Source organism: Rutidosis leptorrhynchoides, chromosome 3 (assembly GCF_046630445.1).
Source record: "Rutidosis leptorrhynchoides isolate AG116_Rl617_1_P2 chromosome 3, CSIRO_AGI_Rlap_v1, whole genome shotgun sequence".
NCBI lineage: Eukaryota > Viridiplantae > Streptophyta > Magnoliopsida > Asterales > Asteraceae > Rutidosis > Rutidosis leptorrhynchoides.
The window spans coordinates 28,585,728-28,597,490 of record NC_092335.1 but is presented as its reverse complement, the minus strand read 5'-3'; the positions used below and the strand labels follow the sequence as shown (position 1 = coordinate 28,597,490).

General features: G+C 30.6%; 1 protein-coding gene across 1 annotated transcript; it reads left to right on the top strand.

Annotated features, from left to right (window-relative positions):
• Positions 1–8,575: 8,575 nt before the first annotated feature.
• Positions 8,576–11,296, top strand: LOC139899812 (protein ALP1-like). The gene is made up of 3 exons (XM_071882647.1): positions 8,576–8,580; positions 8,633–8,703; positions 10,241–11,296. Exons 1-3 carry the CDS (start codon positions 8,576–8,578, stop codon positions 11,269–11,271), a joined length of 1,107 nt encoding a protein of 368 aa, XP_071738748.1. The 3' UTR covers positions 11,272–11,296.
• The last annotated feature ends 467 nt before the right edge of the window (positions 11,297–11,763 follow it).

Here is an 11,763-nt window from a genome sequence, read left to right as displayed (position 1 = left end):
GGAATAAGCTTAAGAAGTGTCAAGCTGCTGTTGATTTGGATCCTCATGATGAGAATTTAGGAAGGAATTCTACAAGACTTTGTTAGAATATGAACAGGCTAAAACTGATGAGCTTATAGTGTTGCAGCAAAAGGTCAAAATACAATGGTTATCAGAAGGTGTGACGATCGCTCCAAATCCATATGGACGAACACGTCATTCATCGATTTCATTGCGAGGTATTTGACCTCTATATGATACGTTTTGTAAATATTGCATTCTTTTAAAAAGGCACACCATAAATGAATATTTAAATCAAAGGTTTTCGACATCTGATGATTTCTACATATAGACAATCACCGTAAATAATAGTTTGCAATAATACTTCCGTTGACAATGCAGTCAAAATAAGATACATGGTGATGATTTGGTGAATGCAACGTTTCCTTGAAAAATATATCATGTAAGACTCCATGCACATAGCTTGTCTAACACATAAGCAAACAGCGGAAGACTTCTAGGAAACATGAGAATAAACATGCTAACAAGTGTCAACACAAAGGTTGGTGAGTTCATAGTTTTATAGTTTCATATAATCTGTATATAAAAGTGGATCACAAGATTTCAGTTGTTTCGTCCAGAAACGTTTATCAAAATATTCTACAAGATTGAGCACCCCGGTAACTAAGCTTTAACGTTATAATAGGTACCCCTGTTTTAACATACATGCAACCAACATGTACAATACACGCAATCCAACGTGTACTAACCTCAAATAGCATAAGTCTGTTTTATAGTTCAGGCTAGGGTTTATATACCTGAAACAGACGGGGATGTCAAGCCCTATGGATCCATATATAACTACTCGCGCCCACAAGTTCTTATAACCGGCAGTTACTAGTTACCAAAGCTAAGGGATTTTCGGTTCAAACTCAGTGTAAAATTTAGTATGTACTTGTATCCATTGCGTTTAAAATAAAGTGCATGTATTCTCAGCCCAAAATATAGATTGCAAAAGTAATTAAAAAGGGAGCATATGAAACTCACCTTAGCAGCATATAAAGTCGTTCACCAAAATGCGACTGAAACTCGGATTACCAAATAACCGTAGATCTCAACCTAGAGAACATATGTTGGTCAATAAATGTCTATCAAGCTAAGTCTGGTCATAGTGTATCACAATCCTAATGCTCGAGATCGACATACAAAAGTTATCCAAAGTCGTTTTAAAAAGTCAATTTTGACAATAGTTCAACAAAACGAGACATACCTTATATAAGGAGTCATTTACTCGGTTGGTAATATTCAAAAATCCATTTTATCAATCTCGTAAACAAGTTTTTTAAATCTTAATTGCAGATTCAAAAGCAATTTCAATTAACGTCAATCATAATTCAGTTGATCATATCTCTTAATCCGTTCATCGAAACTATTCAATATGTAAATGAAAAGTCATTGATTTTTCGCCAGCTTTCCAAAACATGCATATCATATACCTTTTACCAGTAACATATGTATTTAATTCGTGATTCATCATAAACTATTTAACGACGAAATTTAGCATATAATCATGTATAAATATATATACTCGAGCACTAGACATGGATACACAATTAATATATAAAAGATAAAATATGAGTGCTTACGTATCAATATTGAGATTCAATATTGTAGGAAAGTACGTAGACGTAACGGAGATGATAAACACTAGGTTTGATTCATAAATATACCCCCGAACATTACCCATAACCTCCTTGGCAATAACCCATAATTTCCTTAGCTCTATCCCGCTCAAAAACCATTTTGAAAGTGACACGCTCATAACCTCGTCGTAGTATTTTATGTATAATACTAATTAATAATATTAATAATAATAAGATTAATCTTAATAATAATAATAATAATAATAATAATAATAATTTATATAATATATATATATATATATATATATATATATATATATATATATATATATATATATATATATATATATATATATATATATATATATATATATATATATATATATATATGAGAGAAGAGGTCGAGAGATAGATTGAGTAAAAAAAATGGCAGAAACGATCGAACTTTATAATGTGGCCTGATATCAGACCCCATGCGATCGCATGGAGAATGTGAGGGAATTCCATTCGATCACATGGATCCCTTTTCCAGCTCACATTGTTTTGATTTCTTCCTCGTCGACATAATATTATAATATAAATATAATAAATAATTTATATAATTAATTATATATTATATTAAATTCATGTGCATAGTTGACTTGTAATTTTCGTCCCGATAAGTCTAACGTTGTCACTCGACTTCTGTCCCGGTTCTGGTTTTTCGAACGTCCTTTCGTTTACTGAGAAAACTTGCATTTTACGTTTTGAGATACGTACATTTGTCAAAATATAGCCTTAAATTATCCCTAAACTATATCACTCGAAATATAATTTATACATTTGAGTGTTTTGGTTATTTACTTCTATAAAACAACGTCTCGCTATTTGTTAAAATACATTTTAAAATAGTGTTTTACTGTAGCAAAGTTACTGTAGCAAATAGTGATTTTCGAAAACACTGTAGCTTTTCGGGTACTGTAGCAATTCAAAAATACTGTAGCAAATTAGTGTTTTACTGGTTCATCTTAAATGTTTTAGTTAACTTATCTAAATATCAAACAGATAATCAAACCAATAAGGTTAATGCACAGTATCATTTTCATAACACTTTGTTACGTTTTCAAGTTATAGCATATGTATCTATTTACATATAATTGTTCGCGAATCGTTGAGAACAATCGAAGGGTAATTGAATAGTTCAAAATTTTGAGATTCAACTTCATAGACTTTGCTTATCGTGTCAGAAATGTTAATCATACAAAGATTAAGTTTAAATTTGATCAGAAATTTCTGGGTTATCACAGAAGGGGATAGAAATACAAAGTTTTTTCATAGTGTCCTCAAAAGCAGAATTCAGAAAAGCAGAGTTGACCATATATGTGATGAAAATGGTAACAGATATAGTGGGGACCAGGTTGGACAACAATTTGTCAAACACTTTAAAGATTTTTTTGGGAGAAAAGAAGCAATGTAGGTATGTGATGAGCTTGGGGGACATTTTTATTAATACTTTATCCACAGCAGATGCTCAAGAGATGGTGGTTCCTATTACTAATGAGGAAATTAAGAATGCTATTTTTGATATAGATGATAACAAGGCCTCTGGTCCAGATGGGTACTCAGCTTTATTTTTTAAGAAAGCTTGGTGTATTGTGGGCCCAGATGTGTGTTGTGCTATCAAGGATTTCTTTCATAATGGCAAATTGCTAAAGGAGATCAATGCTACTCTTATTGCTCTTATCCCCAAAATTGATACTCCAAATAAAGTTTCCGAGTTTAGGCATATTGCTTGCTGTAATGTCCGTTATAAATGTATTAGCAAAATTTTAACCAATAGGCTAAAGAGTTGGTTAGATAAATTGGTGCATTGCAACCAAAGTGCATTTATTCAAGGAAGGTCCATTCATGACAATATTCTTGTTGCTCAAGAAGTATTAAAGGGTTATAACAGAGCTATAGGTCCTAAAAAGTGTGCTCTAAAAATTGATTTGCAAAAAGCTTATGACACTATTGATTGGGGATTTCTTAAGGATATTCTAAAATGCTTTGGTTTTCATAGCAAGATGGTGCATTGGATTATGGAATGTGTTACTACTACAACCTTTTCTATTTGCATCAATTGTGATATTCTAGGTTATTTTAAAGGTGGTAGAGGGCTCAGGCAAGGTTGTAACGACCCGACTTTGTCGACTTGCATTCGTATATGTGTAATATATATTATGTGCGTATATACTTCTGTCATCTTGAATATTTTCTGAGCTTACGACATATTTAGAAATAATTCGCGATATTTCAGAAACGCGTACTTACTTGAATAGCCTACTTTAATTTAATTCTGAATGGATTCGACCGTTAGCGTCACTAGCCGAAAGGACTTAGATATTTTGGTGACTTACAATGTAATTTAATAATAATTGAAATATTATTATCATTATTTTTTTGTTTATTATTTATTAGTGATAATTAATTAAATAAATTACTTGTGCACACTAACTCCCTACTTGGACTTAGCATTTTATTTGGACTAGAAGTATTATTTATTTTATAGCCCAACCTAAATTAATTAGTGGACTAGATGGAACATGGCTAACCCATTAAAATTAAGCCTTTTAAGCATAAAGCAACCCACCAACTAAAAAGTAAAAGTTGCCACTACATGTGTACTAGATTCCTAACATTCTTGTCCATTCACCAACACAAAAATTCATCCATATCCACCCATATATCCTCAAAATCACGACCTAGACATCACTCTCATCATTATTTCCATCATTTTTCAAGTTTTGAATTTTGCTTTAAGGAAGTTTTAGCTCTAGTTTCAATCCTTTTCAATTTCTTGAAAAGTTTGTAAGTTTTCTTACTTTTTCATGCTTATCTTACCTTCATTTCATACCTTTTGCTTTCATATTCATCATCATCAAAGATCTAAGCTTTCTAGTTTGAGATCTCATAAAAATTGTTAGATCTAAGCTTTCTAGATTAAGATCTCTTAAAACTTTAAAGATCCAAGCTTTCTAGCTTAGGGTTTCATGTAAACTTGTTAGATCTAAGCTCTCTAGCTTATGGTCTCTTATAAATTTGTAGATATAAGTTTTCTAACGTATGATCTCATAAAAATTGATTCTTTGTTGTGTAAATAGAAGAAAAATGCAATCTTTAGCACCTAGTTGCAAAGTGTTGTAGTTTTCTTCTTCATGTAACCTTTTTATGATTTTTATGGTGATAAAAATCAAGTCTTTAACACTTTCATGTGCTAAAGATGCATAAATATAATGTATGAACTTAAAGTTTGAGTCTTTATCATGTAAATGTGATAAAGGAGCAAACTCGAACATAAAGCTTGAGTCTTTATCATCTACATGTGATAAAGGAGCAAAATCGAACATAAAGTTTGAGTCTTTATCATCTAAATATGATAAAGGAGCAAACTTGAACATAAAATTTGAGTCTTTATCATTTAAATGTGAGAAAGGAGCAAACTTGAACATAAAGATTGTGTCTTTATCATTTATATATGATAAATTTGCAACCTTTACAAACTTAGAAGCTTAAAACGCTAAGAAGGTTGAAGCTTTCCTACTTCTATGTAGTTAAGATGCAATCTTTGTAAATGTAGAAGCTTTGATTACTAAATAGGTTGAAGCTTTACTACTTCCATGTAATAAACATGCAACCTTTGTCAACATGAGAGCTTTAGACACTAAAAAGGGTGAAGCTATATTGCTTACATGCAATAAAAGTGCACCTTACTTGAGTCGGGAAGTGTCTAAACGTTCATAACAACTTGATCAGTCCATTATTTTGATAAAGTTTCTCATTTAGTTATATTGTTATTTGTTTTTTCGCAAAAAAAAATCCCCCTATTCCAAAATAATTGTCTCGGTTTGCCTTTTGAAGTCTTTGTCTTCTAACTTTGACTTCAAGTATTATTATTATGCTATAGAATATTTGATGAAAATTATACAATTGAAAACACATTTAAAACATGTCCATATCATATAAATTTCATTCATAAATAAAATATATAAAACAAGCAAATTTATTTAAAGTTAAAATTATTAAAAAAAGACTATTAAATGTTAAATGAAATGATTATTTTGAAGAGAGTAATAATTTATACTTCGCATTTCTTTAAATTTAAATTTAACTCACACAAGGCTTCCAAGGAAAATGCTTTTACAAACAAATTTTCACATAAATTTTAATTTGCATTTATCATCAAGTTGTGCATATTCCACATTTATTATACATTTTGTACAATGAAAATGTTACTCCGTATGTAGTAGTGATATGATTGCTAACAATATAAAATTATTGTATGTTTTTAAAACCACAAATATACATACTCAATTATAAATAGTCAACTACTATTTTAATAATGCTAGGCCAAAAGAATTTTAATATATAAGGTTAGATTATTGAAATTGAATTGTATATTGCACATTGAACAACACAAAAAAAATTTATCTAGTTCATAAATTTAGAAAACCCCTTACCAAAGAAATATAACCTACTCGATTTGCGAGTTGATCTATACACCATCACCACTGTGTGCGTTAACGTGTGATACAATACAATGATAATGGAAATACAAACTCTATCTTTCGATTGGATTTCAAGAAGTCAAAATTTTTTTAGTATTGATTGGCACACGTGGTTTACAAATCCTTGTAGTTGAAGTTGCAACCTTTGCAATTTCATGTTTGTGTTTTGTTAGCGCTTTGTTAGTATAGTTATTTCGTTGTATTTCCGTTGTCAAAATGACAACATCTATTGTAATATTTCGTGATTGAATAAAATCCTACTCGCTTTTCAAAAAAAATAAAAAAATCCATACAATTAAATAATATATTGATTATATCTATCTATCTATCTATCTATCTATCTATCTATCTATCTATCTATCTATCTATAGTTAATATTAAAATGCTATAATGATGATGTCATTATTATGCTAATTCCTTTGTTAAGAAAAAATCTAAAAGAAAAAGAAAAAAAATCTAAGCATGGTGGGTGATGTCATTAATCTAAATAATTTTGAATTAAATTTAAATCTTATTAATTAATTATTATTATAAAATCTTATTAAAAATTATTTTAATTATTAAAAATAAATAATTTTGAATTATTTTAATTGATTATTTTTAATTGAGTACGAGAAGGTATAAAGTTAGACGGAAGGAAACCAATTTTAAATTTATATTTTAATTTACACTTTTAAAATAAAATAACAACCAATATTATATCTTATGATTGAATATGGATTGTTTAATATGCATTTTAGGTGTTTGATGAAATGTTTAGCTGACAAGTTCTTAGTCGAACTCTGTGGTTTCACGGGTCATTAAACTATATAACTTTAGCATTTATGTTCACTTAATACCTAAAACATATCATTAAATTGTTTCGTTTAAACAAACTCGTGGTTTCACGGGTCATTTCACTAGTTAATGTTAAAATCATATAAAGATGATGTCATTATTAGACTAATTCTTTTATTAAGAAAAAATCAAAAAGAAAAAAAAATATAAACATGATAGTTGATGATAGTTGATGTCATTAATTTAAATAATTTTGAATTAAAATTAAATCTTATTAATTAATTATTTTTATTAAATTTTATTAATAATTATTTTAATTATTAAAATTAAATAATTTTGAATTATTTTAATTAATTATTTTGAATTTAGTACGAGAAGGTATAAAAGCTAGACAGAAGAAAACCAATTCTAAATTTATATTTTAATTTACACTTTCAAAATAAAATGACAACCAATATTATCTCTTATAATTGAATGTGGATTGTTTAATATGCATTTTAGGTGTTTGATGAAATGTTCAGCTGACGAGTTTCTTAGTCGGACTCTGTGGTTCCACGGGTCATTAAACTAAATAACTTTAGCATTTACGTTCACTTAATACCTAAAACATATCATTAGATTGTTTGTTTAAATAAACCAGTGGTTCCACGAGTCATTTCACTAGTTATTATCCAATTAAGATAATACTGAGTAATTTTTTTAATGAACGAAAACTTAAAAATAAAGAAAGACATTTTTAAAAAGAAAATGTCAACAACACGAGAGATACAAAAAGTGGCGGTCTGAGGCTCGTATCTAGAAATCAATACAACTAACGAAAACTATGTACATTGAGTCTTCAAAAAAAAAAAAAAAAAAAAAAAAAAAAAAAAAACCACAAACAAATACAAAGAAAAACTAAAAGCAAAACCTAACCAAACTTAACAAATGAAACATACCAAAACAACACCAATCCGTTAGTTAGCGTTGAGATCAACCTTCTTTAAGTTACCGTTGACAGTATCACGCCGAAGTTTCTTGCCTGCACTGTTCTCAAACTTAAGAAGTAAGGACTTTAGAGAAACCATCGCCTACCAAAATTGCCACAGAAGGAGCTAACAAACACGCTCCTCGAGGCCTTTAAAAAAACCTTCTCCATTAGCCGAGTCATTGTCCACAACCAAAGAGGTACCAACATGACCATCTAACAGAACACCATTAGGCCTACTATGGCCCAAAGAAGACCCAACTAAATTCCTTGAGCATCATCGAACAACTTTTGAGTCGCATTACACCTACAAAAATCCTTACAAATAAATGTTCAACCAAATATGGCTATATAAAATTCGTTATATGTTATGTGTTGTTATATGATATGATGATATGATATGTAATAATATTGTGAATATATCATTGTTTTCACACCTCCAATCTAAATCCAAATCCTAACTAAAACTACTCCTTAGTATATAAATTTTATGTTGCAATTCAAGTTTCTATATCGCAACAAAAAATAAAACCAAAACTAAAAAAGCATCATTGCATGCTCTCTCCAAATTCATTAACCATATCCCGTTTTCTTCTTCGATTCGTTATCACAGACATCATTTGTCTTTATTCTTAAGGAAATCAACTTGGGTTCTTCTTGACTTTTGTTGTTGGATACTGGTAATGGGGCCCATCAAAAAAAAACAAACCAAAAAAGAAGCCATTAACCACCACTAACAGCAGTTCAAGGTCGCCGCTTTCTCCAATTCAACCTTCCGATTGGTGGCATCACTTCTCTCAAAGGTTTCATGGTATGTTTGTTGCTGTGTTTGTTTTGGTAAAAACGTTTATGGAAGGTTGATTTGAATACAAACATAGCGATGTTTGTGGGTCTGATTTAATGTGTCATGTTTGTGTCTTTTTTGTTTATTATATAACTGTTAATTTGTGTAGAATGTGATTATGAGGATGATTTTTAATGTTTGTTTTTAAGATGATTTTTTTTTTTTTCGTTTTATGATATATAATGATTTTGATCTTTGTGACGATAGAGTAATGTTTCTTATTTATTTGGTCTTTTGATGATGGTTTATGATGCTGTTTTTAGGGGATTTTTTCTTATATTTGTTGTGTTATTTCATGAAACTGTTCGATGTTACTATGTTAAAAAAATCAATCGTTAGATGTGGCTGCATAGAACACAACTGTAGGTACTAGGTTCTGTGTTTTGTTATTAAACATTAACTTATAATATGTTACATGTTTTTTAACAGTGAAGTGTTTGACAGAATTTGAAAGTTCTAACCTAGTGAAATTTCGAATAAAAGTTCATCAGATACCTACAATTGCTTTAATCTTTGGGCTTAGTTTTAGACAGTTTCATTTAGTTAAAATGTTGCAATAACAGTTCTCCATAGACTTTGACTTCAAAAGGCAACTCATTTGATAATAAAAAGTCAAACTTCAAATCTTTTACATGGATTTTTGGTAAATTTATGATCCTGGCACACAAAGCTTGATGCTTGGGTACCACTTTTGCAAATAGATTGTCTGCTTTACTTGAACACATCAACCATGACTTATTAGCTGTTTCAACGATAGGCTTGCAGCTCAATGTTTTTTCAAAGATTTGTTTTCGCTTTGTCTTGAAATAAAAAAGTGATTTTTTTTTGTGAAATTAACAAGAATATTTTGAATTCAGTAAATGGATCTTTGTGCACCGTTGTCCTTAGGTACGTCTCTCTTTAGAACGTCAGTAAATTTCTTAACGTGCAAATGCTACTAGATCACCAGCATGAAAAGCACTAACAGGGAAGTGTTTAAATGGAAAAAGTCAATTACAAAATGATTTAACTTAATATTCTTTAGATTTTTGAAAATTTTGATGTTATGGCGTAATATTGGGGATCCTACTTCTTCAATGTGAACCACAAAAAGTCATTAAGAACTTTCTTCATCGTTAGCATTATGCTGATTTAGGGTCCTTCATGATCACAAATTTTCAAAAAGTCCAATGCTTTATGTTTGAAGTGATAATATCCAACGACATTCAATTGTGCTGTCTTCAATCTAGTCTTTACTTGTGCTACTGATGATATCCAGTACTAAGTTTGACTTTTGAAGTCAAACTTCAAATATTTCTGACTGTACAAACGCCACCATTGTGTTAAGTTTCTATATAGTAAAATGTTCTCAAATCAATAAAATTTAGGTACATTTATTATATTTATGCCTTAGTGTCACCAGTATGCGAGCTCAGTTTCATCAGAAAGTTCATCTTTCAAAATTTGTCAAAGTCAAAGTAAAAGTCATATCTCACTATGTATGTTTGACTTTTGTTATTCACAGGGACTTTAAAAGAATCACCAGAATCACAAACATTTGAGTCCATGTTCAAGATGTCAATGAAAACGTTTGACTATATATGTTCTCTCGTTGAAGAAGAAATGACAACCAAATGTTCAAGCTTCGTTGACCTAAATGGGAACCCATTGAGCCTACATGATATGGTTGCTGTTGTTCTAACAAGGTTAGGGTCAGGTGAACCGTTAAAACTGGTAGGAAGTTCACTTGGTCTAAACCAAACCACGGTTGCTCAACTAACCAAACGCTTTGTAGACACCTTGATATCAAAAGGACTAGCCCATATCCAATGGCCTTCAACTGAACCCGAAATGGAGGACATAAAATGTAAATTTGAAAAGATCGGGGGCCTCCCAAATTGTTGTGGTGCTATTGACACCACTCATATTTTAATGTCTCTCCAATCCGTTGACCGGTCAACCAATTTTTGGTGTGACAGAGAGAACAACCAAAGCATGACGTTGCAAGCGATTGTGGACCCCGATTTAAGGTTTCTTGACGTATTTGGCGGCTGCCCTGGACGTATGACCGATGAACAGATCCATAAAAGTTCAGCATTTAATAAAAAATGCAAAGGAAACGAGAGATTAAACGGGCAAAAAAACGATATACAAGAGTATATAGTTGGTAATTCAGGGTTCCCATTGTTAAAATGGTTGATAACTCCATATCGCGGAGACAGTCTTTCTAACGCTGAGTCGGTATTTAACGAAATAGTGGTTAAAACACATATGGTGGCTAACGAAGCGTTTGTGAAGCTGAAACAGAATTGGAAGATACTTAAGGGTGTGTTGTGGAGACCTGATAAACATAGATTACCGCTGATAATTTTGGCTTGTTGCATTCTGCATAATATACTTATTGATATGGAAGATGAAGTTCAAGAAACACTTGTGTTTTCAGATTGTAAAGACTTGAATTATCACCCTGTTTTTTGTAATGCGAATGATGATCAGAATGGTGTACTACTGAGGGAGAAGATTGCTGTTTACCTGTCGGGAACCTCGACATCATAATGTTTCGGCTAATTACTGCTTATATTTTTAGGTTGATGACTTTTATTTATATTCATGATTTTTTTATCTTTTTGTGTCACATTTAAACTACAAAAGAGGTGTAACTTTGAGATTACTTGAGGGATGTTTTTATGGATTTTGGTTAAAACTTTAGTATTATGAAGGGATTTGGTTTATGTTTAAGAGTTATTTTCTATGATTTTGATTCTTGCAGAAGGTTATATCTTTTTACCTTTTGACCTTACTGCAAAATATCTATTACACTAGTGAGACATGAAAATAAACATTGAAGGATACACTATTTAACTTCTTGTATTCTCTTTATTTAAAATTAATGATCAAAAGTGCAAATTGTTTTGCAAGAAAAATAAATAGTGGGTGATTTCAAACCATGACTCTCTCTCAAATCCCCCAATCCGTACATCATTCAAACCCAAATTTCCAACCTACTTTTCCAAACTCAATCCCATTAAATCCTCAAAATCAATCTAC